The 27,886-nt window shown below is 40.8% G+C and overlaps 1 protein-coding gene across 2 annotated transcripts in view; it reads right to left on the bottom strand.

Moving 5' to 3' along the window:
* The window catches only part of COP1 (COP1 E3 ubiquitin ligase), a 125,033-nt gene extending 97,425 nt beyond the window's left edge, over window positions 1–27,608 (bottom strand). Inside the window, exons 1-8 of one of the 2 annotated variants that reach the window (XM_082052638.1) lie at window positions 27,095–27,608; window positions 20,687–20,746; window positions 19,512–19,609; window positions 18,126–18,190; window positions 15,616–15,735; window positions 13,485–13,553; window positions 3,650–3,709; window positions 1,647–1,723 (exon numbers count right to left, since the gene is read on the bottom strand). In XM_082052638.1, coding sequence (XP_081908764.1) covers window positions 1,647–1,723; window positions 3,650–3,709; window positions 13,485–13,553; window positions 15,616–15,735; window positions 18,126–18,190; window positions 19,512–19,609; window positions 20,687–20,746; window positions 27,095–27,435 — 890 coding nt within the window. In that variant the 5' untranslated portion in view covers window positions 27,436–27,608. Of the gene's footprint in view, window positions 1–1,646; window positions 1,724–3,649; window positions 3,710–13,484; window positions 13,554–15,615; window positions 15,736–18,113; window positions 18,191–19,511; window positions 19,610–20,686; window positions 20,747–27,094 lie in introns of both variants that reach the window. The other variant, XM_082052637.1, reaches the window with a different exon arrangement.
* Window positions 27,609–27,886: the final 278 nt, after the last annotated feature.

The raw sequence follows: 27,886 nt of genomic DNA on the forward strand, positions 1-27,886 counted from the left end.
TTAAAGACACAGCCCAGATGGAACCAGTCAAGCTAAGACTGGACAAGAGAGAGACTCCATGGTCTAACCCATCACCATCTCCCAGCAGACATCAGGGGACACACATCAGTCCAAAGTCACTAAAATACTTTGAACACTGTCTTGTATCTTCAAAAGCAAAAACTGAGAATTATTGACACTGTTTATTTAATTCACATTAAATAAACAGGTATAAAGGAATAATAAGAAATTCTCAGTAGACTAAAACCAGTATATGTCTCACATAGCAGATTGTTTCCCTCCCTCCCAACTCTTTCACCAAAACTCTTGGGCTTAAAATGTTATTCCAGTTTTCAGACAAAAAAGTTCTTTGGGAGTTTGTTTGTTAGCTTGGCTCAAGTAACTGAGATACATTTCTACTCGTAAATACAATCTCCTGTTAAAAAAAGGAAAGTTTTCTAGGCCTGAAGATGTCTAACATAATAAATTCAGCCCAAACACCGCTCAAGGTTTCCCCAAGCAGCAGGACCACGAAGCAAACTAGAAGCAATCTAATAGCCAACAACCAGAAAACTAGTACAAACCAACAAGAATCTCTTCAGCTTCACAAACCTGCTTCTTGGCATAACAGCAATAACCCATGTCAAAAAACACACCTGCACCCCAAAAAATTAAACAAGCAATGAAGAGCGGAATAACAAACACTGTTCACATCCATCTTGGCCATATTCCTGTCCTTTCCCTCAGGGCCAGCCAGAGCTTCACGGAAATATGAGAGATTCTGGTTCCGGAGTCCAGAAATAGCCTCCTGGTAAGAAATCCCAGCCAATATTGCTGGGCTCCTTACTAGAGCATTAAGTCTCTGCAGGGGAAGAAACCTGATAATTTTTTTCTTACTTCTGGGTTATTAGGTTTAGAGCTGCTAATTGCGGAAAAGGTATCAGCACAGTTTTATAATAGAAGTAAACCATTTAGAGAACTCTACTATTAAGATGTAGGAGAGATGATCATTTAGCTAAGTAACTTGGCCCTGTGAAATCAGAGCTTTCTTACAACCAAAAAACATGGCTATAAAGGAGAAGAGCACTTCAAACTCTGGCACTTGCAACTTGGATATAAGAGGCAATATTCCAGCAAAAAATCCACATTAAAAACATTATTGGAAAAGCATTTCATTAAATCAAAACAGACAGTAGATAAACATAATCAATAGGTTGTAAATTTTAAATTTTGAACCCATACCCTTAGCCATTCACACTGAGTGGGGAAGCCAGGGGACACCAATATCATACAAAATTAAGACTTTTCATATGCCAAGCAGAATGGCATAATGTTCAGAAAAGGTAGCATGTATTTAACAGTAATATTTCATACCACAGCAAAGCCTTATAGCTCCAGTTAAGTAATCCCCGCTAAATTTAAAACCATAAGCTTCCCGCAGCATCTGGTTTAGAGCAGACGGCACATCCAACTGCAGACCCAGATGGCTTTTTCTTCGCTGATTTGTTCACATGAAGTTCATATCAATCCAAAACAGAACAGGAAAATATTGCACGGTACTCAAAACCTAGTTTTGCTGATGTTTTGGGCATGGCATGGAGACAATTAGCAGGTACAGTGCAACACGTACAGCTTGAAATCCAAGCTCTGAGTTGCAAGGTGCGTACCTGTGTGAAGGTGAGGGAGCCTCGAACTGCGGCACCGTGCTGTCCTCGCTGACCGGGGAGTACAAACCACTCATTTCCTGGAACAAAAAGCCACGTTACAGCAAAGCTGACAAAACATGAACAGTCGGCACCTTCTAATATACAGTGTTTGCATAGTAATTTTGTGTTTTTCCAAACACATAACCAATTTAACCTACATATATTCAACTCTCACCTAGAAGTCTTCACTATACGTGAACAAAAATTTATTGATTTTTTTTTTTTTTTTTCAGATATCACTCCAACTGGGTTTCTGAAATCCTACAACTGCAGTGCTTTTTTGCCCCAAAAGAGGCATTTCTGGAGTTTATACTCAAAAAACAAAAGAAAGGATGTGGTTAGCATTCAGTTGTCTCTAACCCAGCAGCTCCTTTAAACAAGGCAGAACGAGCAAGCTGTAACTGCATTTTTGAGATACATACAAACTTTTATCTAATAACCTTCACGACTAGAAAATAGTGCTGGATATGGGTCAGGGCAAGAACAGCCACAAGAAGAGAGGGCAAAGGTGGCATCGCGCTCCAGACTTAAAAGAGGATCTATCAGTCTTCCGTGGGGCGAGTACACAAGAGACAAAACCCTGCACATAAACCTGGCTTTGTCACCACCAGACTAAATCACTGCTGTGTACCCAGTATGAGACTGCACCTTTCATCCTCTTTGAGAAATGGAAGCTACGCAGGATGCTGCAGCTCATTAGTTAAGGGGCAATGGGTTCCAGGACAACATTACTGGTGCTTTTCATATCCCCACTAGGTGCCCATTAGTTGTCAGGTAGAAAAGCAGGATATTTGTGACAAGTGAAATCCCAGGGTTTAGAGGTCAGAACCAAGGTCACTGTCACACACCAGATATGAACCCCAGCTGCAGCCCACTGAAGTGCCTGATTAAACAGCAGAAAAGCAGGTAGCCAGATATTCTCTGAGGGATCCCACAGCTTTGGGAATAACTTCTCCTAGATCTGAAGACCTGTCATACCACTCTCAAGGAAACATGCTAAGGTATATTTATTTCCCAATAGCCAAGAAGCATTTAGGGAAATAGGTCTGAAAAATGCTGTTATTATCTATCAAGCTACAATTTGCGTAGCTATCAGCTGACAGGAAGTTCCTGCAGTTGTCAGTTCTATTTATATTTTGATAATTCATCTGTATGCATATGAAACGGAAGTGAAGAAATCTGAAAGGCTTTTGGGCAATGGCTGGGGGCTCCTGCTGCCTGCTCGAGATGAGCAATAGATGCGAACCTGCAAACTGATTCTCAAGAAGCTTTAAGGGAAGACTATTTAGAGACATGGCGGGAGGAAGCATTCCCGAAACATCAGTTTCCTACTCCAAAACACTAGAATGATTAGAGGAAAGGACCAAGGAGAAGCCTAAAGACTCAAGGGCAGAAAGAATGAGCTGATGGGTTTACAAATACTTGGAGAGTAATTCTTAGAAATCTCAAGAGATCCCTGTCAGTAAGGAATTAAAAGAATTATAATCAGGAGGTAGCAGATTGCTTGTTTTGACATGCAGCAGGAGCTGGTTCTGCTCCTACCCAGTCTCTGCATTACATCTCTCTTGTGCACCCCCCAATACCTCCCCATTTTAAGAGTGGCATGCTACTAATATTTAAACAACCTGGTCAAATAGCCAGAACACTGCAACGTACAGAAATCTTAAGTTATGATCAATATACTGGCTGCTGATTTCCAGCAATTACTCTATAATACTTACTACCAACACAAAGAAATGGAAAGACAATTACAGAAGAGCCACGTTTCAACAAAGCTCCCTCTTACCAACCTGCAGCTCACACACATCAACTAAATGAACAAATTAAAGAAAGAACATCTTCTGTTCATTTTCCCATTACTGACTCAAATGCCATAAATTTAACACAGCAGCCCCACAAGCAATGCAGACAGCTTGATGAAAATGAAAAATTGCCAGAGTCAGAACAATGTCTGGGCACCTCACCTCTACTCGTTTAATATCTTCTTCCAGAACACTTAGCTCCTTCTGGATCTGCTCCAATTGCTGTGGATAAGAGAAGAAGAGAAGTCTAAATCAATCTGCACTGCAAGATAAATGTCAATCTTTTCAGAGAGGAACCTGAACTATCTTAACGGCTACACGATTCAAAAGTCACTAGACAGAAAGTTCATATGCGTAGATGAACATAAGTGTGCACACAACCCACATTTAAGACAAAGACACTATTGTGAAAACAGTGCCAAACAAGAACATGAGGTAGTTTGATATCAAAGACACCAACATTATTCAAAGTAGTACTGTTATGTTCCTCTAGTATCTTCCATGCAAGGCATCTATAACTGGTTTCCAAACACAAACCACCACAAAAGAGACAGTCATCATTCCACCCTTCAACAAAATAGAAAATATTTTGCTAAAAAGTATCAAGAGTACCTCTCTTGCTAGCAGTTAACATGCCAACTGACAATTTCAAATCATTGACAAAATTTTTGGATTGACCAAAACACCTCTTATGACCACAAAGAAATTTGCCCCTGGCACCAAGCAAGTGCCACATGGCATTTGTTTCAAAGGTGAGACACTTACCTTGGATGACACTATAACCCACAATTTGAGGGCTGCTCCCAAGAGGGTCCACAGGGAACTTCCTCTCTCACCAGCCAACATCCCTTTTCCCTTCTGTGTGTCACACATAGTATTTTTTCAGGTTTTTGCAGTTACTTTTCAGTCAGTAACGTGGCTTCACTCATCTGTGAAGCCACACACTTGGGGATTGTTCACACCTAAGGAAGAGCATCACCGCTTTCCAGCTCTAATTCCCACCCACATTCAGCAGACGTGTCCCATCCAAACACATGCAAAGCTTAAACCCAGCCTTGCAGGGCTCCAAACATATGCTTCTGCAGGTGAAAGCTCCAAGTCTGGACCTAAAGCAGACAAAACTTGGCTCCAATGCAAGTCTGGATCACTAAGATGCACAATTCTAATGAATAAATTGAGAACTGGAAGCCCATCTGACTCTCCTCAACTCACAATCAAAGTCTACAGACAACAAGCACTGTGGCATTTAACCTGAAGCTGTTACCAACTTGGCAAGTCCACCAAAAGGTTATTAAGCACAAAACATTCTCTAAAGGCCAGACAAATTTGTCTCTTTGAATTTACAACGGAATCTTAAATTGCCCAAATGCAAAGCTACCTGTATTGCAAGATGTATTACTTAGTGTGACATATTCCAAGAATATTTGGCAAGCTGCTTCCAAAGACTTATTCACTTGAGTGCTTAAGCTTGATCCTTTAAGTGGCAGGAAGTTTTGCTTAAACAAAACCACATTCACCATGTGCTCTGCAATAGATAATCCACAATTTAAATCTACCTTTCCAACATATAGAAAAAAAAGCTTCTGTCCCTGAAGACAGACAAAAGGACTGCTGGGTTCACACCTATGTCTAACACGGCTGCTTCTTCTTTGGAATGAGATTACATTGTTTTTGCATCCTAATCTCTCTACTCTGAAGATTTCCATTTATATTTGAGTCAGAGACAGCACAAGTTTAATGGTTTAAAACCAGACTGCCACAGATAATTTACAAACCACTACACCATAACAGATAATTCCATTTTCACTTGTGAAACCTACAGCAAGAATAGCAGGTGGTGCTGTAGCTCCAAGATTAGTGATAAAGTTAAGTGACATTTGCACAGCACCGGTCCTGCCCATACTCAGCTCTAGCAGACAAATACCACTAGTCCCCCACTTTCATAAATCCCATTTAAAAGGAAGTTACAAAACCACTTAGTTCTAAAATTACAGCAAGGATATCAGCTGTTCTACAACATACTGGCTTACAGTCAAACTGGACAACTGAAAAATAATTGACAGTTGTTGCCATCACATAAATAGGAGATCTTTTCTACAGGAACAAGAGCAGAGACCTTCTTATCAGCCAACTTTTATTAACTATTACACAGAGCCAAAAGTACAGGCTTGGGAACTTCATTTATTAATTTTTCCTTCCATTTATAATAAGACAAGCAATTCGAACCTACCATAAACTTATCCAATAGTAGCAAGTCTAAAAACTACGCAAGTGTGTTTCATGCTTATTTTAGGAAGAGTCTTCTCGTACTATTAGCATTGAATGAATTACTAATGCCCACACTGAGATTTTTTTGGTAGTCTGGCTCAAGTGTTTCATGGTTTAGCTTTAATCTGTCAAAGACCTTAAATCAGTTCGCATTCATTCCAATTAAACTTTGAAAAATGAGACTACTGATTTATAATTGCCAGCCACTGAGGGACATTTAAGGAAAGCTAACTGAATTATAGTCCTTGCAGTATATCCAGATTTATGGGTCCTTAATTTGATTTTCACTATGTTGGGCACAGAGAGCAAGCCAAGTCCTGTCCCAATGATGGGTAGAATCACACCTGTCAAACTTCAGATTAAGTCAGCAAAAACTCTTGGAACTAACACTGAAACATTCACTAAAATAGAAGCAAATACTATAAACTCTCTTCTCAGATGTTTTCCCAGAACTGAAAAGGCCAAGCGGGCAAGGAGAAGGCTTCAATTCAATTTAAACTTCATCACTCCAGCTCCACTGAGTGAACTACAATAAGCAGGTGTATAACATTCTGGTCCCACGTTTCACACACACAAAAGAAAAACAACAACCTCAAAACAGGCAGCATTCCTTATAATGTCTGGAAAAGGGATTTCAAACATTCAAGTCAAACACAGCTACCACCATAGGAAACATAGGCTCTCATATTGTTTTTCGGTAACCTTTCAGATCTAAAGCCCTTTCACAGCCACAAGGTAATACCCCCAAAACTCTCTAGTTTGAGTATGAAGCTTACACATAGAGCTCATCAAAGAATTCTCAGCCCTGGACTATGTGGATGAAGGGAAATCCCCTGGTTAAGAGTTGCTCAGAGACACCCACCAAGCTACTGAATTTTCACATAAGGGTAGAAATACTCATTTGAACTTACACATTGCTAAACACCAGATCACTGTCAGTTTGATTACAGCTGGCTATCTACTAATGAGGCTTCAACCTGGTCACTTTGCACAAGCAAAGAACAGCAGAAGTTGTTTTCTACACACAAAGCCATTGCACCAATCAGGACAGGGTAAAAAGTATAATCTGTCCAGCTGAGGATAATAAATCAGGGAGTCTCTGTAGATAATCCCCTCATCCTATCCCACAACTCCATCCATCCAACACAATTTCTTCACACTTCTTGTTCTTCCATAAACTACTGCTCTAACAAACTTCAGTGCAAACTCACATGTCAATAGCTGAACCTCTCCTAAAGGTACCCAGTCAAATTAATTTCTTCCCAGAGAACTCAATACACCTCAATGACAACTCTACAAGTAAGATCCATTTCTCTCTCTAGAAACCAGTTTTATTAGGTTGGTGCAAAAGTAATTGCAGTATCAGACCATGAATTTTAAATCATAATTAGGCTCAAACACATCTTTATTCATCAAAATAGGAACCGTTACAGTCAACATGTTTTTGCAAACAAGAAATAAGTTTGTTTATTCCTATAGCATAAAAATCCCTGCTTCAGGATTTGACAAACTCTTGGAAAGCATTTTCGGTATCCTGCTGGTTGTGGAAGTGTTCTCCCTGTAAAACATTGTTGAGATGCTTGAAGAGGTGGCAGTCAGTTGGTGAGAGGTCAGGAGAACACAGTGGATGAGGCAAAACTTCATAACCCAATTTGTTCAACTTTTGAAGCGTTGGTTGCATGACATGTGGTCAGGTGTTGTCATGGAAAAGAGCTGGGCCCTTTCTGGTGACCAATGTCAGCTGCAGGTGTTGCAGTTTTCGGTGCATCTCATTGATTTACTGAGCAGACTTCTCCAATGTAACGTTTTCACCGGGATTCAGAAACCTGCAGGGGATCAGACCGGCAGCAGAGCACCCAACAGTGACTGTGACCTTTTCTCGGTACAAGCTTGGCTTTGGGAAGTGCTTTGGACGTTCTTCTTGGTTCAACCACTAAGCTGGTCATTGCTGGTTGTTGTATCAAATCCACTTTTTGTTGCACGTTACAATCCCATTGAGAAATGGTTTGTTGTTGTTGCGTAGAAGACGGCACTTCAAAACGACAATTTTTTCGATTTTTGGTCAATTCATGAGGCACCCACTTATCAAGCTCTTCCACCTTTCCGATTTGCTTCAAACGCCAAACAACCGTAGAACAGTTGATGTCGAGTTCTTTGGCAACTTCTCATGTAGTTGTGAGAGGACCAGCTTCAACAATTGCTCTCAGCTGTGTGTTCCCACCTCCTCCTGGTCACCACTGAGCTCCTCATCTTCAAGGCTCTCAAACCACCACCGCACTGTACATTCGTTAGCAGCTCCTGGGCCAAAGATGTTGTTGATGTTGCAAGTTGTCTCCACTGCTTTACGACCCAACTTTGAACTCGAATAAGAAAATCGCTCAGATTTGCTTTTTGTCTAACATCATTTCCATAGTCTAAAATAAATATAAACAGCAAGTAGTAAGTCAGTAGCAAAGAAACAAAGCAAGAAAAGCGCACTGAAATTATGTATAACCACATTTATTTAAGAATGCATCCAATATCAAACGCCAAATTTCAAACATGCAAAAATTGCAATTACTTCTGCACCAACTTAATTCTTGTCTGTATCTGGGTTTTCCTTCTATTACTGCTTCAGATACAGAGTCTGTTATAACATACAGGGCAACTATGGCAAGGAAACCATCTTCAGAGCTTAGAGAGAAACTAGCCTTTTAAACTAATTGCAAATCTTACTTATTTTGACATAACACTTCACTGTCACAAAGCCTCTGCACAAGTGGAATAAGGTGCGAGGTTTGTTTCAGTATGAAGACAGGAACACCCAAGCCTGTGCAAGTTACTTCCATTGGCAAAATGGGGCATCCAAGCCTTTTAAACACATGGGCAGTACACCTATAACAAATTGATCTGCAGGAAGTATTTCTTCCTTGATCGATACTTCCTCCAAATGGTAAATGTTTCCTCTTAGCTGGGGAAGACCTAACAGAAAGGTTTGAGAACAACATCCTGGTTGAGCTGCTTAACACACAGAATTCCTAAGGGTAGGAAGAATGAGGTGCCTGGCTGATCAAAAACACATTTTATATCTTGAATTTTCCTGCCCCTTACTTAAATCCTCCCATTTGGGTTGCAGGGGTGATGCTTTGAAGGCTTACCGATAAGGTCTGATAGAAAAGTATCACAAGAGAAAGATATCCAGGGCAGGGAACAAAGCTGTCTAAACATGTAGATTAATCGCCTTAGTGTTTAATACATCACTGTATCTGCTACTTTGCTCCTAGTATGAGGTTGCCCCCTCTTTTTCTTTGGAAGGACCTCTCCACTGCAGTAAAGAGACTCAGCTATTATAGACTGATGCTTATATGATAATCTCTGGCTCGCTGCTCATACACTCACTGCATCCTGGGCTTATCATCCCTGCAGTCAGAGCTCACATCTCTCACCGAGTAGCTTAGAAATGCAAATAGATTTAAAATACCAGTTATTTAAGTGCAGCGGATAGGAAAGAGATTACCATAGCTATAAATTCACCTCAGGAGTCCTGGAACGTAATCAAGACTATATGACAACATAAGAGCATGACTGACTTCTAGTTCTGTCACCTCCTCTTGCTTACTCATTAGTTTATCCATGTGTGTATGCACAGAACAGTAAGACTTGACAGGTGAAGTGATTAACACAAGGTAATGACATCCCTGGAGAATTCATGCTTATAATTCCCTGCAATTATCCCACAATAACTAATAACTCCTCATATTTTCTGTATTTAACATGCTCACAAATATGCAGTAAGTGAAGACAGCTGGATAGATACGTGCTTTTGAGGCTGAAAAGAACGATGATGATTCTGAAATGTTGAGCAGGGCTCAGTGCCACAAACCTCAGACATTTCAGGACGACTTCTCTGTCCCAGGATGTGCGGCAGCTGAAAACAGCCCCCTTACTTTAGCAGACACAAAAAAGGTCTTGTTTGTTAGACTTGAGAGACTTAATATGACATTATTAAAAAGAAAAAGCCCACAAACCATAAAAATAAAGTGAAAGCCACCAAGAGAAGCATGAATGCATCTGGGGAATATCACCTGTATGTTGTAGAATTTGATTTGTGATACTAATCATTAAGCTCAGTATTCTTCAGTAAGCAATGGTGCTACTTCACAGAAATAACAAACATTCTCCATCAAGTAGCTGAGCTAACAATGTTTTAGGACAAATTATACATGATATATATAGTGGTGTCTAACTTCATTTGGTATCATTCAAATCCCTGACAAGACAGTTAGTAAGCCTTTTTTTTTGAGTTGAGTTGAAACTATAAAACCAGGGACAAATGTTTGTATTAACTGATATCAGCTCTCTTGCTGAGCATTCAAGATGAGTGAACTTGTGATCATAGAAAAGTTAAACTTGCACAAATACTTATGCAACGCAGCTAAGCTAATGGTATCAAAACTCTGGCATGAAAATACGAACTTAAAAAGTCACAGCTTGTTGCACTTGGTTTCCTTTGAAAAAAAAAAACCAAAAACAAAACACAAAGTCAAGTACTTCATTATTAAATGTGACCTTCCAGACTCCTTGAATCTTTGATTTCAACAAAACAGACTGCTGGATCAAAAAAGATTGTGCATTAAATTAACTGTCCATACATATGGAAAGGCACAAAGCCATGCTAAGTTTGCCTTGGAGACAACCAACTATTTTGGATTATCAATACATTTCTCCCCTCCGAAAGAGTCTGGTATTTTGTTGAAAAAGTATTTTCATGCTTTAGCCGTTTGTTTTCAATCTTTTTCAAAGTTTTTTTTTTTTTTTTTTAATATTACTATTGCAAAGAATTTGGTTTTTTTGTCATATTGCCATAGGTTCAAAACAAAATATATAAACTTAAATGAAAAAGGACTTGCAAATACCTTTGTGCAAAAAACATGCAGTAGATTTCAGCTTGAAAGATCAATGTTTTGGAAAGTTATGAACAGATCAAAACAGGATTTTTAATAGAAACTTCTGCAGGTGCTGAACCTCACATTTATCTTCTAGAGAAATGATGAAAGCACAAGAAAGAGGCATTTGTCAAAATACTTGACTACAGCAACATTCTGAATTCTTAAGTACAAGGCTATAAAGATACAGCTTTCTTCCAGCTCTACACCCCCTCCAGTAAGCTCAGAATTCATCATTTCATGAAGGCAGGAGAAAAAAAAAAACACACAACTTATGAGTGAAGTAAGAAAGAAGTGTTAGAGGTGGTTGACTATATACCCTGAACATGTTATAACATATTATACAGGCACAATAAATCTAAGGCAATATGTGTATTAACTAACACAGTACCTACTCTCTGTGTAAGAAACCAAATCATATAATAAATAAAACCTGTTAATAAAGTCATGTAATAAGCTATATTCAGAAGCATATTAGGAAAGAGAGTTACCAGGCAATTCTACATTCCTTTAAACAACAAAAGATTTGAATGAGGCACTCTCAGCCACACACAAAAGCAGTTTTATTTTAATTTATTAAGCACTTTGTTGCAGTTATGGTTTACTGATTGAAATTGCAATTGCCCTGCAGTTATCTTTACTAGAACCAGGTTTGGATTAGGAAAGGAAAAATGGGGTAGCGTTCCTCTACATAATAAAGCCTGCTGATTTGACTCATAGCTGTGGTCAAAACATCACAGAAATGTTCCAAGGTCCACACATGTTCCTTCAATTCCATTCTTATTTTTAAACAGTCACCTATTAACAGCACCAAAAGAAATTATGGTAAACTCCGAAGCACCAACTCGCTTAATTTTCTCTACGGGTATAGCTTGATTGCTGAAGACAGATTTTGATATCTTTCTAAAATTGTCCTGCTGACTGGTCTGTATTTTCTGTGCTTCTAATGTTTCTTATCTTTATAAGTAAAAAGAAAGATTGTTAGAAGCAAGGCTGACAAGGCCCCGTTTCCCTCAAAATAAATGACAAGGCCAGACACTAACCACTATGGCAAGGACAGAACTGACAGGCCTGCACAAAAGTCTTTGGAGATGTGACAGTTGGCATTTCATGTTGGAATATAAAGAGGGGTAAGAAATAACATCAGAGGAAGTCCTGGCAACAGAGGGAACACATAAGCTGGGACAGAGAGGATATGAAATAAGCTACATGGCCCAAGAGGCTTCATGAAGTTGCCAATGTCATATTCAGAGCATCTGCAGCCAAAATTAAGTTTCTTTAGCCTCAAAGGAGAGATGCCACCCTTGGACATTATTAGTAAAACAAAGGGCAGATGTAGATTAGATGGGAAAGGTTTCCCAGGTGCTAAGAGTCATAGTCGGAGATGGAACACAGTGCTACAGTAGGTCATAGACCAGAAGCTATGCAATTTCCCTTCCCTCCATCCTTCCCATTCAACACATGCCAACTAAAGTAGGTGTCAACAGCCCCTCCTTCTGTGAGAGTTATTCCAACTCAGTTACACCCGGGGAGGAGAAAGCAAAGTCATCATTGACTTTATTGGTACTGTCCCAAAGAAAATGAAAGTAGATATTCTAAAGATCTGAGAGCTACTTGTAAACTAAGCCATCATAAAATAACTACACCAGCATTCAAAAAATGAAAGCTAAGAGATACCTCATTTGTTTTGAGCAATACTTGTGTCTTTGCTGTTTAAGCAAAATAAAAGAGTAATACATTCCTCCTTTTCTTTTTTTCCAACCATGAAGGACCAAACAGGTAGTATGCTTCATGCTAAACAGAATCAGAAACGGAAGCGTGCCATTTCATCTTCACTGACATCTGTAGATAGCTAAGATATTCTCCTATGTACATTCTCCTTTGATATTTAGGAATCCTGACCATTAGTATTTTCACCACCTCTCACTGGACACTATGGCTAGTAGGTCCCACTCAGCAAACGTGGCTTTATCTTGGAGTCAGTTTTCCCCTCGGTTAGTTCCTTTCCATCGCTGCTGTTGGTTCTGGTCAGAAGGCCATGGGGATCCGTTGGCGGACAGACTCTGAACAACTTGCTTTGGGATGGCTCCACAACCAGACCCTCAATCCATTCAGGAAAATGCTTATTACACCCATTGCCCTTACATAGTTCAGGTTACACTGATGGGTCTTACATTCTTCACATCTTTCATTAGAAGCCATGACCTCCAAAAAAGGTTGTCCTTTTGCTGTTTTCACAGTTGTTTTTCTAGATTTCTGGGATATTTTTAGTACTAGGGGTTTTGCATTGTATTACATTATAAATGATAAGTCCCAAATCATGAAAGACTGTGTAGGTGATTATGGAAACCACTTGAGACACTCATTTTCAGTCACATATGGAAGAAACATAGAATGTTTGTTCTTCTATGACACAGCATTAGTCATGGCATTTGATACACAAAAAGAAAAAATTTCAGAGTGACAGTTACACTCCTTCCCCATCACAGAAAAATCTCGTTTCAATAATTCAATGTACATTTACAGTGGGGAATCTCTACCCTCAAGTTCCCTTCTTCCCACCTGCTTCACGATTGTGAGACAAAAAGGCAAGCCATTTAAAATTGAAGCTGTCACATGTAAAGAGATTAATTTTCCTTAAAACCCACATGTCCTCTGCCTGAGATTTCCCCAAGCACATCCTGCCTTTTTCTTTGCAGAGACAATGCCAGGCTAATATATCACTTAAACAGAAATTTAAGCAGACATGAACTGGTAGAAAGCAGCAGACACCACCTCACCCATGGAAACACAAAGCAAGTTACCTCTCTTTTGTTTCTTCTTGCAACTTTGAGAAACTCCATAAGGATCTGCAATTGGGCAGCATGGGACTCCTGTAACACAGTAAATAAGGAACATTCCTTTTATACACAGAAATCCACACAACACAGAAACAGCTTTCACTGAGAGGTGAGGAAGAGAAAATAGCTTATTAAGGCTGTTTTAAGAACGGTAGTATTACTTTGCCTCACAGGTTTTAAGGTTTTGTTTGGTTTACAGCAATTTTTTGCATGAAGACAGAAAACCTTGTAACAGCCCTTGTTGGTGTGTTACTGAACACTTACTAGTAAGTTGAAATGCTTTTCTGTGTTTTTGGCCACAGCATCTGAAATTCATTTTGGAATACAGGTTCCTCACAGGCTCATTTTCAACCCTGGAAGACCATTAGCATCCACTTCATGTTTAACATACTAAAGCATTAAGTATTTATAAGAAAACCACCCCACTTCAAAATTAACATTTGTATCTATGTAAAGAGATTACTGCTGAACATTTCTCAAGAGTGGAAGACAACAGTAAAGTCACTGACGAAGCTAAAACATCCTTTTCCCATCTTTCCAAAACAGGTCATTTACCTCGACCATTGGCTTAATATTTTCACCCAAACTGGCCAAAATTTGACAGGGTAAAATAAGAGAAGCACAAGGGGAAAGAAAAATAAAAACTACATTCCAATATTAATGTAGCCCTAATTCTATCCCAGTATTGTGTGGTTTATTTTCACAACCTACCAAAATATTTACTATTACAGGACTGTGAACATATACTCAAAGAGAACCAAGACACAGGAGCATGCAGAATCCATTAAAGACAGATGAGACAGGAAAAGAGATGAGGATGCAAGACTACAAATTTGTGAGATTATTTTATTCCTCCCCACCCTGTGATGATAATGAAAGTGAAGCAAGTAAAACCAGAAATGAAAAATGTTTTAAAATTGTTCTTTAAGTGTCAGGCATGGTTTTGGTTTTTCGTCTGTTTCTTTGGGGTTTTTTGTGTTTTGTTTTCCTTGGTTGGTTGTGGTTTGTTTTTAAGGCTTGGTATCTTTAAAAGATATTTCTTCTCAGAGCACCCATATACTCAGTCCTGTGCCTTCTTTTGTTTTAGATTGCTCACAAATGACAAAAAAAGCTTCAGGGAAAAAAAGAGGTTTTACTCTTCAGTTAGAAACCATATTCCCACCACATCTTCACTGAACCACAACAAAAAATTTATGTACAAGTCCCCATGTGATACAGTAACAAAACAGTTTTGCTAGTGGTCAGTAAACATATTCTTGGGTTACTTTCCTTCCATCAGAACCAGAAGTTTTGTTAATACTGACTCCGCGAGAGTGAATTAAGATAAGCCATTCCCAATACAACTTTTCCTCACCTGTTTTAAAGAACCATCAAAGTCCAACCTCCTACCCAAAGTTCACTAGGCCAAATTTTGTAATCCAGTTTGAGAAGATCTGGCTCTCCTAACTGGAAAATGGTCACTTGAGACCAACAGCATGGAATGGCCAAACACACGAGAGCTATCCCAGACTAAAAACATTTTAGTTAAATCATAGGAACAGCTTGCTTCATATTGTATAAATCCTCAAACCAGCCTGATAAGACATTTGAACTTTTCTTTCAAGCATTAAATACTGAGAAAAGTCTTCAGGCACGGCAGTCACTCGGGTTATATCAGTTCCAGTGAAAAATAAAAGATGGAATTTTTTTTCACATGTTCATTGAGTTTACTCCTTAACCTATATATTTTGGACTTCTTCCTGCTTATTACCAAGAAAGATCTGACATTTACTTGTGCAATAGTCAATTAGCAAACATCGTCATATGCATTTCTCTGTTCTGCTAGCCAGTTTCTCTTATCCTTTTCCATTTTCCCTGCTTGTTTATACAACCCTGCCAGCAGCAGCACTACAAGCACATTAAGGGCATCACAGTCAAAATGTTAGTTTGCTACAAAGGTCAGTGAGATGAACAACTTTTCAACACTAAAATGCAAGACAAAATTCTCAGCAATTAATTCAGTAATCGAATCTTACTTCAAGAAGATAAAAGCATGAAAAAAAAAGCTGCTAACTTGTCAATGGTGTTCATTTAAGTAAGATAAGAAAGTTCTTACTGCTTCCAACTGCTTCTTCTTTTGCACCAGCAGCTCCAGCATCAGGTTGACATTGGCCAAGTCAAGATTGTCTTGATCAGTTCCCAACAAATCTTGAATTATCTGCCACCTGTGGCCATTCTATAAAGAAAACAAGAGACATTGGAGAGAAAGTGGGTTCAAGTCATTCAGAGCTACATCCAGCAACAAATCTTAAAAGCAACAATATAGTACTTCATCTCTTGGTAAAAATTTCAAAACCATTTTCAGGAATCAAAATTCCCAGTTCTCCCACACGTACAGGATATAAGTCTTTCATCCTGCTGTGTAACTGCTTATCTTATTTGGAAGATATTTGAGCTTTATGAGAGCATAGCTGGTGCTGCCACGAAGCGATTATTTCACAGCCACAATTTTATCTGATTTGTGCCCTACTTTCTGAGAACGTGTTTCTATGGGAAGAAAGAAAAAAGAAAACATGTTTTTTTCAAGCTGAGTTGGATTACATCTGAAATACTGTTAAGTGGCAATAGCTTTTAATTTTTTTAACAAATAGGTAAAGCTCTCATGATAAATTCAAATGGAAGAAGGTAGTATCAGCTTATCTTTTCTATTCTCACCTCCCACACTACTCCTCTTAAGAGCATTTTCACGGGAAATGTGTGAGCAGGAAAGAAGATTGAGCTCAGCAGGATGATCTTCTCATTCAACCTGCTAGAGGTGAGGATTCCTCAGAGATACAGCTACTACCATCCCTCCCTACAGACTGTCAGCTCTTCCCATTGCCAGGAAAGAGTAAAAAAATCAATTAAATAAATAACCTTTTAGCACAGGAAAACCAAGATAACAGGTTAATGGTACTATAGCCTTACATTACAAAGCCTTGAGAACCAATAGGAGCAGCTGTATGGTCTTTAGGCCTTCCAAGAAACAAAGCTTGATTTTAAAAATCCTGCCCTATAAAACCTATGGTCGCTAGCTCAAGATATTCAGATTTGTTAGAACTAGAAACGCCATTCACTCTAAACCAGATATTTCCTAAGAAGTACTAGTAGCCTGTTTGTATTGGCTAGCTTAATATAAAATATGTAACATCCATACACACAACTTTTTACACAACCCTCAGCAGAACATGTGGAAACCACACAGGCAAAAACCCAGTTTCAATCTGAAATAACCACACACACAAAAATACTATTTTAAAGACAAAAATATTTGACACAAACTTTAACACAGTAATGTACTAGTAAAGTGTACTACTGCTAAAGTACTCTGAAAGCTTCAATGATACCATAACTTGATTTCTTAATGAGACAAATCCATGACAAAGAAACAGTGTGTTTGTGGTAACATGTATCGAGTGACTTCTCTTAATAGCAGAAGCAATGCAAGAGGAGAACAGGCACATTAAGAGGCCGGTACAACAGCAAAAGTTTCTCTTTTCAGAGAGGTCAGTACTTTTTATTTGCTGCCACAACGTAGACAATGCTGTGTTGGACATAAAGTCATGCTAGATGTCCACTTACTGGTTGTTATCTAACATCAGTGCATCTACAGGCAGAGTTTTGAAGTGTGTGCTATAAGAAAGTAGAACCTGTTCCCAAGAAATTACTGTACACGCCTTCAGGTCAACTGTGTGCATTTTAAACCAGGTATGGTATACGCATATTTTATATTGAATATAAAAGCTTAGCATGAGTAAATCAATGAATCCTTAAAGCATGCTCTTTTTATAGCATACAACTGCTGAAAGAATTAGGGACTGTGTTGCAGAAACCAAATTGGGTTTTTAAACTGAAAAGAACAGGGGGTCCTTGATTTTTAATATTAGCTTGCAACCTTATTTACGAATTACAGAAGCCAAGGAAGCTAGACATAGCGAGACAAATACACAAGTTTCCTGGTTAATGTCATATAGTCTATTTGATCTTAATGTACAAGAGCATCCGCTGCTGCTGTACAGGGGTTTTAATGAACTGGGAACACAGATCATGCTCTGATTCTGTGACATTAAGTAAGCCTAGAAGATATCCAGGCAGTTTTCTCTGGGATCGGAGCCAGAACACCAGCACTTAGAACGCATCCTTCTCCCTCTTGTGGCTGGTATTAGCTTTCCTCCAACTTCCCTGCAGAACGCGGCTTCTTGCACATGACCAGACAAGCCTGTGGCACTTCTAATCATCCATTACTCTCATTGCAGCTGTAATTTCCAACACTGAATGAAAATTATTACCTTTAAACAAGTGTGCTTCCGTGGGTAGTTTCCCAGGTTATTTTCAATACATCATATGACACTTAGCTACGGTAACACAGCTTGCCTCTGCACATAGATTGCTGGCAGGCAGAATGAGAGTTAATAAGGTTGAAGGGATCTAGTGCCACTGATACGGGTATTATTCCCACATAAAGCAAGTTAAAGCATCAGCTCAACAGTGTAATTTCTTCTAAATTAAGCCACATTATGACAAGTGCTGTACAGAACCATTAAATAAATATAAAGTAAAAAAGTTGGAACATACGGTGCTACTCACTGAATGGTCCAGTTTGAGTCTTTTCTCCTCAGATCTTTGCTTCTGTTTAAGAATAAGTTCATTAACTAGAAACATAAATAAATACGATGTCAGAGTTGGATTTAAAGTTCACAAAAAAGTATGAAAAAGTCTACCTCAATATTTTTACTTTGGTTATTAATTCCACAGTAATTAAGTTAATTCCTCAGTAATTAAAACAGTAGATGTCTCAATTTTTTCTCACCAATTTATTCCTTTTTTGGTGAAGTACATGAAAAATATTTTTTTAAAAAAAATCATCAAAAACAATGCCTACGCATTCCCCAAAATGCTTCAGTTCCTTTTTCTAAGCACCCATGGTTCTTTGACAAAGCTTTTCAACTCCAAAGCGGAAGTATATAACAGAAGAGCATGAAGGAGATAAAACATTAACTAGTTTGCTACAGGCCAGACACAAGCTCAGGAAATAGAACAACTTTTTTCCTTTAATTACTATGTGCATTTTTTAAGGTATATTTTCGCTACTGTTTTATTTCACACCAATTCAGTGAATAGTGCAAAAAGAGATAACCTCAACCCTTTGCACACACGTAAATAAGTTCTCCCCCCTCCTCATGTGCGTTTTCCCTCACAATACAGGCGTGAAGCCCCGGAATGTAGGTGTCTGGCTTTGGCACAACATGCTTAGATCTAAGTCAGGATGCCCATTGCTAAAGCATTCCTTGGCTACTGCAGTTTTTAATCTATTTACTATCAAATGGATACCCTAGCACATAAAATCAACATTTGATTTAATTTTGATATTTCATACCGCAATTTGTTCCTTTGATATTTTATCCACATAACAAAGATTTAAACTCTATCTCCAGTTAGGAAGATTTCCCTCCCTTGTTTAAGAAGAAACCAGTTAGGATTGCACATATGTATGCATAAAAGTATTTTTTTCTGTATGTGATTTACACACATACATAAATCACATGGACATCACTGCAGCAGCCAAAATAGTCCAATACATAATTCAGCCTCCCCTCCTTCAGTGTCCTTGTTTTGTAAACAGGGCATGTTCTTGATTATTAGACAGACAACAGTGCAAGAAAACGCAAGTAAATAAAGAGATTCAAATGTCTAGCCACTAGAAAAACATCTTCATTTTGCTTTTCTTAGTATGCAAACAGCAGCAAGTCAGTCTCAGTGCTGTAACTCGCATACGGAACTGCTGGAGGCAGTGGAGTATTAACAATTCATACTACTAACCACTTTTTATATAAAAGCCACAGTAGACCCAAGGGCTGACGTTTGGATTTTATTTTCAATAGGCAGAAGCTGGTTATTTCTAGGCCAAATTTACAAGTGCCTGCCTTCCTTAACAACTAAGATGTTCCTCGTTCAAGGAAACCTAGAGCTTACCTAAGAAGTTAGGATAAAGATGATCTATGTTGTCCACAACATAATTGCATTTGGGACATCTGTTATTGTCCTCCAAGCTCTGGTGAATACATTTATAGCTGTTTAAAAACAAAAAAAAAAAAAAAAGAAAAAACAAGTGAGCAAACATGAAGGAACAAAATATAAACACAGGGTAACTAACATCAACCATTGATAACCTGTGTGTTGCCAGCTGCTTCATCAAGATCCTACAGCAGAGGCAAAATGTTCCAACATTAACTAAGAGTGCGCTATGGTAGAGGGACAGCAAAGTTTCTTGGCCAGAATTACCAAAGGTATTTAAGTACATACAACATTTGACAACTGTTTCTGAATAAAGACATTGGAATGCCTCTCATCTTGGACTTTTTAAAAATGTTATGGATCACAGGATAAAATTTTCTGCTTGAAGAAGTGCTTTAGGCTACTGAAGTATTACTTCTTGTAAAAGGTAGGTGATTTATTCCTAGTTAATAGACACCATAAGAGTATAATGAACATGAGACATTAAAACATCATGGTTCAACATTTATTCCTATCCCTAGTTTAGAAGACGAGGAGCAGACAATTCCACAGCTGCCCCTGGAGGGCTCTTGTACTTCTGCACTTTCCATATGTCAGCCAGAGATAACACACCAAAACACAAGCAGACTTTGGGTGAACTCAGTACAATAGAAACAAGTCTGAAGCATATTCTCTCTCAAAAAGTTTGAGAATTGCAATAGATAACGTGCAAACCAATTCAAACTGTATATGGTCGTGCAAAAGGCAAGAAGGACCTGCTAACACCAACACTGACTCACATGACTTCTACAGATGCAGAATCCACCACTTTGCCTGGTCACAGACATCTTCCACTGTCAACAGTAAGGTGACAAACTGTTCCGAGTCTGGGCAATGGATGCTACCAGCAATTAATGAGCATTTTATTCCTTTACAGAGGAAATACAGTGGCACAACTTCTTTTGTTTTAAACACCAAGATTTTTTTTTTCATCTGACTGGTGCTCATTATTAAAAATTTCATTTCAACCTTTTTCTTCAGTGCAAGGACAGAAGAATAACAAAAACTCGGAAGGAAAGGGATTCACAGTAAGATCAGTCCACACATGCTCTAAGAGGTGGATATTTTGCACGATGCAAAAAGAAAAATCTTACCAGAAACTGTGTCCACATTTTGTCATGTAGGCTTCTTCAATCATATCGAAACAGATTGGACTGAAAACAAAAGAAAAAAATCAGATTTCTATTATTATGTTAAAAAAATGAAGGAAACTATTATTAATTCAAAGCAGACACCTTATCAAGCTTAGGTAATATTTTCTGTTTGTAAAATGAAAGAGGACACAAAAGTGCAGCAGTAACCAGCCAGTATAAAGATCAAAAGGGCAATCAACAGTTCTTTGAACGCGGAAGTTTGCTACAATTAGAAACCAGGTAAGCATTCACTTTTGAAGCTTTCAATAGTTGCAAACCACCCAAACAAAGCCAGAGTACCTTCAACAAACAAGGCTGCAGAAGAACCTTCAAACCATCTGGTACTAGGTCTCAAAACAATGTGAAAAAAAACTGGTTTTTACATGAACAGATATTTATAAATGACACCAAAAATAGTTTATCATTCCTTTTTTTTCAGCCAATAGCTATCTATAATTAAAAAAACCCCACAACACAAAGAGCCAGAGCAGAACAGAAATAGTAATGATGTCATGAGAACAAGAATTAGTAAGCAGGAGAAGAAGGAAGGTGCCAAGGAGGGGGTGTGCCTGCAGAACACTGTCAGGCTGCAGCCAGGGCTGAGGCTGTCAAGCATGGTGTTAAAAAAAAAAAACAAAGAGAACAGGAAAAGTAGAATATGGGACTGTGGAAACAAGGGCTTTTGTTTTTTTCCAAGTCTTGTTAGTGAGCAAAGTGCAGGCAGCTCTCCAGGAGGGATCGCCAAAGACCAAGCAGGGAGCTGAAGCATGTGCAGGAACCTGAGCAAGAGGCACAGGAATCCAGTGAGACAGGTAGAGGAAGAAATCGGTCTCATCATTAAGTGGCTGTGGCATGTTTGAAAGGAAAATGAAACACAAATGAAAGGAGGGGAGGGGTATATCTTCCAGTGACTCCTAGGGCTGCTGTCCCTGACACCTGGTAAGATAATGCTATCACATACTCTTCTTCAGGTCTTGGTCAGCTATCCAGTGAGATGCTGGGGACAGCAGTGTCACAGTTCTGCACATATCACATGTACCAGCTGGGTCATAAGCTTCACCAGCTACCCAGTGAGATGCTGGGGACAGCAGTGTCACAGTTCTGCACATATCACATGTACCAGCTGGGTCATAAGCTTCACCAGCTATCTACTGAGATGCTGGGGACAGCAATGTCACAGTTCTGCACATATCACACATACCAGCTGGGTCATAAGCTTCACCTGGCTTTTAAGCCCTTGCAGAGATCCAAATGCTCTCCTCTCACTCCACACCAATCTTACTTCAGTGAGGTTTCCACCAGCACTTGTTTTCCTCAGGAACAGCTTCCTCCCACCTTCTGCCAACAAGGCAGTTCCCACAGAATGAGCTGTTAATAAACTGTTAACAGCTTCTGAAAAGCAGAAATATTTTTGAATCCAAGATCAAAAAACCCAGATCAGACTGCAATAAGCAGCCAGGGGAGAGGAGCACCTCAGTTTATCCCCTTGTTAGCACTCCGCAGAAGTCATTCCCCCTTTCTGCCATCCATTTTAGAGGGTACTAACATTTGTTGTCCCAATTAGGCATTTAAAAATAGGAAAGAGGAAACACCTCTTAAATAAACACTTATTTTTAAGCCCATCAAGGGGAAGCTGTGGCCCCTGCCAATGCAATCCCCCTCCAAATGACCAAACTGGAAAACATAGATGCGTTGAAAGGGTTGTCCAATCTCACATACAAACCAGGGTGCCTTAAGTATTTTACCAAATCATCTGTGTAACCACAATATAAAGGCAAACTAATCAAACCAGAAAGCTACTCTCTGAATGAACTGAGTCACCAGTTCTGCTCCTCAAAAGAAGCCTCTAAATAGACACCTTTCCCTCTTCCACCCTCGCAGACTTTTCCTGGACATTCACCTTGAGTAGCACCAACTTCAGAGGTTCAAATCACTACACCTGAGTTAAAAGTGTTTTTAGTTTCAAGGCACTGTTTAGAATAAATTATGATCAAACTTCGCCAACAATGGTGGATTAATAAAAGGAGAATGAGGCACCTTTGTACTCTACTAGCTGGCCTTTAAGAAAGAAAGTCAGAGACTTCTGGTTATACGCATGCCTGAGGCTGGTTTCTTCCCACTGGTGATGGGCAGCTTAAATTCTTTGCCTTTTTCTAGTCACACTAACATAGTCACACTCTCTGTATCATGCTAAAAACTGCCATTTCCCACAGGGCCAGATGTGTTTTTTCCAGCACACTCCTAATGCCCTGCCTCTAAAAAGAACAACAACGAACAGGGCTGTAAGGCTCCTCTGTCTACAACAAGACACCACAAATTAGAGCACGAATAGGAAGATTACCTCCTAACATGACACTCACCCAAGACCACTGTTCCCAAACTTATTCTTCTTTATACTAGTTTGATTGCAGAAGTGACAGAGCCAAAATAGGTGAGAAAAAGCAATCAGAGCCAGCAAACGCAGCCATTCAGTGCCAGGGTCATCGTTAACAGAGCCTGAAGTTTCCATTAAGAACAGTTTCCCCCCAAATGCTCACTGATTTACAAGTGGAAACAAGATTGATGTCTTTTAATACTGACCAAAGCCAAGCTGGCTGTAACACATTGAAGTTGCTCTGCACCAGTTGTTTTAAGTTAATTTAACACAGAGGGAAGGTTAAGAAAGTACTGGAGCCATGGGAGCTTGAGATACGCTACAGCTTGTAGCACACACCAAAACTGAGAAGCACCGGTGTAGTGAAATCAAGGCTTCTCTGCATGTGACAGCTCTTATTCTCCATTTGTCTTAAGCAGCAGAAGCAGGTAAAAATGATGCATATTACTTCAGCAAGCCAAAAATATCACTGTTCTTTACCAGATACTGATGCCCTATTTACTATACAGCTGTTTGTTTGTTTTTTAATCCAGCACTGCGAAGGCTTACCATTCTTTCTCTATGAGGTATAACTCAAACATTTTAAAATCATTTTAACCAAGTTCACACCTCTTAAGTTTTGCCAGCTGTTTTCAAGGCACCTCTCAAGAGTGCTACTGGCACCCTGCTGCTATCCAAACACCTGGTTCAAGTGGTCACTGAAATTTAAAGACATTTCAAATTTCCTTCTGCTCTGCAGCAAACAAGACCCATTACGGTTTCTCCCTCCTATTCTGCACCTCTTTGGTCTACGAAGAGAGCAGGACTTGCTGCAGGCTCTGCTCTTCACAGAGAAGGCGGTCAGGTTAAAGATCACGGCCATTACTATATATGTAAGAAGATCAAATAAAACCATGGATTATAAAACCACCATTGCACACAGTACGTAAACAGCTCGCTGTGTTTTTAGTTGGTAGCCTCCAGGGTTAATTTGCAGCATTGCTAACTGAAGAGGTTTGCCAGACTACAAGCACCTGAACAACTACACTCAGCCCACACCTGACACTAAGAGGTAACCAGTCACCTGAGGAAAAAAAACCATGAACCTGCAAGTCCACCATTAAGCAAAGCACACAGCCCCTGAGTTTGCTGGGTGTACCTCTCCAGCTCAGCATGCAACATCCCCTCTTCTCTATGTACTGAATTCTGCCTGAGCACTGGCACAAAGCAGCTGCTGGAGAGACAGCCTAACTCGCATCCCCTTCATCCAGGGAGCACAGCAGAGAGTCACTGGTTTTAAAGGGGTTTACACAACCACTAATTGAGAGGGCTAATGTAAGACCTGGGAAAACCATAAGCAATTACATTGCTGGACAGCAGAAAATCATCTGATTAGAGGGTTCCCCTTCAGATGCTCTCCAGGCAAGTGGAAAGAGGCCTGCCTACACCAACAGCACAAACTACCTTTAAATTCTACATCCTGCACTAAGAGAAACAAAAAGTTTCCCCTTTCACAACAAAATTGTCCAGTCAGTTAGATCTATTTGCTTTCCTGACTAGAGTTACACATTTCCAGGCAGCAGCTGATACACACCACAAATGGTACACACTTACTAAATGTTTCACAACACAGACTAGCAACCTATGCCAACATTTACATTAAAGCCCAGGCCTCACACTGCTGAGATAGCACTTCCAGAAGACAGGCAGGGAGGTTGCACATATTAACACTATTTACAGGATTTTCCACTTGCACCTTGGTGTTTGAAACTCACCCAAACTTCTTTACTCTTTCCCACCTTCAGTCTGGTACAGGCAGAATCTACCACTGAGTTTATGCCGTAGCTAACAGCAACTCACAGCCCATGCTCAGGAAAATTAGCAAATGTTCCCTGCAGCTGGCAGCATCTTGAAAGTGTCCTTACAAAAAAAAAAGCATATGGAAAATTTCTGCTTTTCACACTGAGATATACAAAACTTGTTTAAATCAATTAAATGCCCCCCACACACATACACCCCTCTGTCTTCTTGGACATTGCTCAAAATTCCAGACTTGCACAGTTGAGTTTATTTCTGTACTGCGTAACTGTATTGCTAACTGAAAAAAAACAAAGAGGAACACTATAATTTGAAGCTAGTGATAATAAGCAAGAACAAGCCCTACAGCCCACAGAAATACACAGCAGTTAAGAATCCAGGGAAGTTAACTATAATGTCTGCTCTTAAAGCTTTGGACCTGCAGTTCAATATGCTCAATATCGCTCTCTTGTAAATGGTAAGAGGGGGACAAGAGAAGATATTTTGCCCTGATTACTACTCAGTGATTTTTTCCTCTCACTTCATGCAGTCAGCAGCACTCCTTGATGAGGAGAAAACAGCTAATTACATGTTCTCCTCAAAGCATACACAGTAGTTACCCTGCAGGAAAAGAAAAAAAAACAAAACCAAGAAACTCAGCTTTTTGAACTGTCTTTAAAATATTTCAGCTGGCCTACAAACTTCTTACAAGTGTCATTTCCCCTCAAACACCCTAATTTCTATGACAGACAGCAAAATGGGAAATGACAGCTGACCAGGAAGGGATGGGGAGCAATGGTTGCAGAGGGAACAGAGGGGCTCAAGCATTTGCAATCAAGTTATCCCCCAACCCCCCATCACCAACAGAAACCCCACACCACATGCCCTTAAATCCACCTGATGTGGCCTAGAGCTTTCAGCCAGGGCAGGACATCAGCTGATTACTGCTGTGTGTCCTCATCCCAATTCTGCTGCTGAGCAAACACTACTTAGAGTAAGAAGTACTAATTGTTATTATTACTTATAACTAAGAAGAAATAGTTACTGTTTTCTCTGCCACTAACTTTTTAGCAGCTTCAGGTTCTTGCTTTAGCAGCAGGGATATTTCCTATCTACTCTGCTAGACAGGTTACAAAGCTGTAAAACCACGTCTACAGGTTTTTGAGAAAACACCTGTCCTCTGGAGTTGCCAAACAACCAACCCTCACCTATAAGTCACAGCTGTCAGACAAAGCAATCTTCCTTTTTTTTTTTAATCTGTTTCCTTCCAATACATAACTTCCCTACAACTTGAGCTTCTCTCCAATATCTCCTCACTGCTTGTCTCTCAGGTGCAAATGTTTACCCCTGCCTTTTGTTCTTACATTTTAGTATATTCAACCAGCTATAAAAACCAAACATACTCCTTAAGTTAGGAGGCTTGAAACCCATCAGCTATGGGGCCTCTTTAAAACTGCAAATTACCAACAAGTTCCCAAACCACACACAACAGAGGGCCTTAGTCTATGACTTCTGCTGAAAGACTATTTCCAGCTATGAGCTGCAGCCAAACATTAGAAGGAAAGCACCTCAACACTGTCAAGAAAAATCTTTATCCCATCACAACACCAAAATTTCTCACCCATCTGACTTGAGGTGCCAGAGGGGCGCAAACCTTATTGCTGTTTCAAACTAGCCAACCTTTCCCAGCATGGGAAGCAAACCCACACCAGCTTTACTGGATTGATCAACCACCACGAGTCCCCTCGGATCTCCATCCACAGGGGCACAAAATCCTCTGCTGGCTGCTCTTGCAGGGGCTGGAGCGGGGCAGCGCAGTGGGTCCAGAGGAGACCAGAGCCCCCCCGGTCCCCGCCCAAACACACAGGACGTTTCCTTGCCATGTCAACACGTTATGAGGAAACATCTCCGGTTGCAGGTCCTTTCCGAGAAGTTGTGCTGCTCCGGCGCGTACCCAAGGAGGAACCTGCCGGGAATAACCTGATTTGGCTTAAAAAACACAAGAGAGGGTGAAACCAACACCGCTACATAGGGCCAAACGGCAAACAGGCACAAAACGGGGCGAAAACACCCCAAACCCCTCGAGGATAATTAGACGCACCGAAGCCTCTCAAGCCCCAGCGAGCCCCCGCGGTGCCGCTCCGTCCCCCCGCCGTGTTCCGCACCCCGCCGGCATGGCGGCGCCGCGGGGCCGCTATCGCGACACGTATCGCGCTCACCAGACGAAGTCGTTGCTCTTGTCCTCGTAGGAGTTGATGAGCCCGTTGCAGAGCGGGGTGAGCAGCGGCCTCTTCCTGCTGCTGCTGCCGCCGCCTCCCGCGCCGCTGCCGCCGCCTCCCGCCGAGGAGCCGCCGCCGGGCCGCGCCGCCGCCGCCAGCCGGGCCAGCCCCGCTCCCGAGCCCGACACGGCGGCCGCCACCAGCACAGGCCGCGCCGCCGCCGCCTGCAAAGAAGACGAGCCCGGCGCCATGGCCGCCGAAGAGGAGGAGGAGGAAGAGGAGGAGGCCGGGGTGGCGGCGGGCGGCGCGGCGGGGTGCGGCGGCGGGCGGCTGCCCGACATGCCGAGGCCGGGCCGGGCGGAGCGGGGGCCCCCGACGGCGGAGCGGCCTCAGCGCATCCCCGCGCGCGCGGCGCCGCGAGAACAATAAAGTTCGTTCAAAGAAAAAAAAAATAATAAAAAAAAATACGCCCGCCCGCGCGGCGCTTGTTCAAGCTTTATTGACAAGAGGACAGGCCGACGCGCATGCGCGGGGCGGGGCCGGGCTCCCCGCGGGGCGGGGCGGCGGGGTCCCCGGTGGGAGCGGTGGGTGTGCGGTGCCACCGGGGGTCCCTGAAGGGTCGGACTGCGCTGCGCTGTGCTGCACAGGGTGCTGTCAGCTGCAGCTATCGCCTTGGATGAAATGCAAGCGATAGGACCTATCGAGAGGAAACAGCCTCAGACTGCCCCGGCGAGGTTTAGATTGGATCTTGGGAACAATTTCTTCCCGAAAAGAAGAATGTCGGGCGTTGGA

The sequence above is a fragment of the Streptopelia decaocto genome (assembly GCF_964273445.1).
Source record: "Streptopelia decaocto genome assembly, chromosome: 5".
Classification (NCBI taxonomy): Eukaryota; Metazoa; Chordata; class Aves; order Columbiformes; family Columbidae; genus Streptopelia; species Streptopelia decaocto.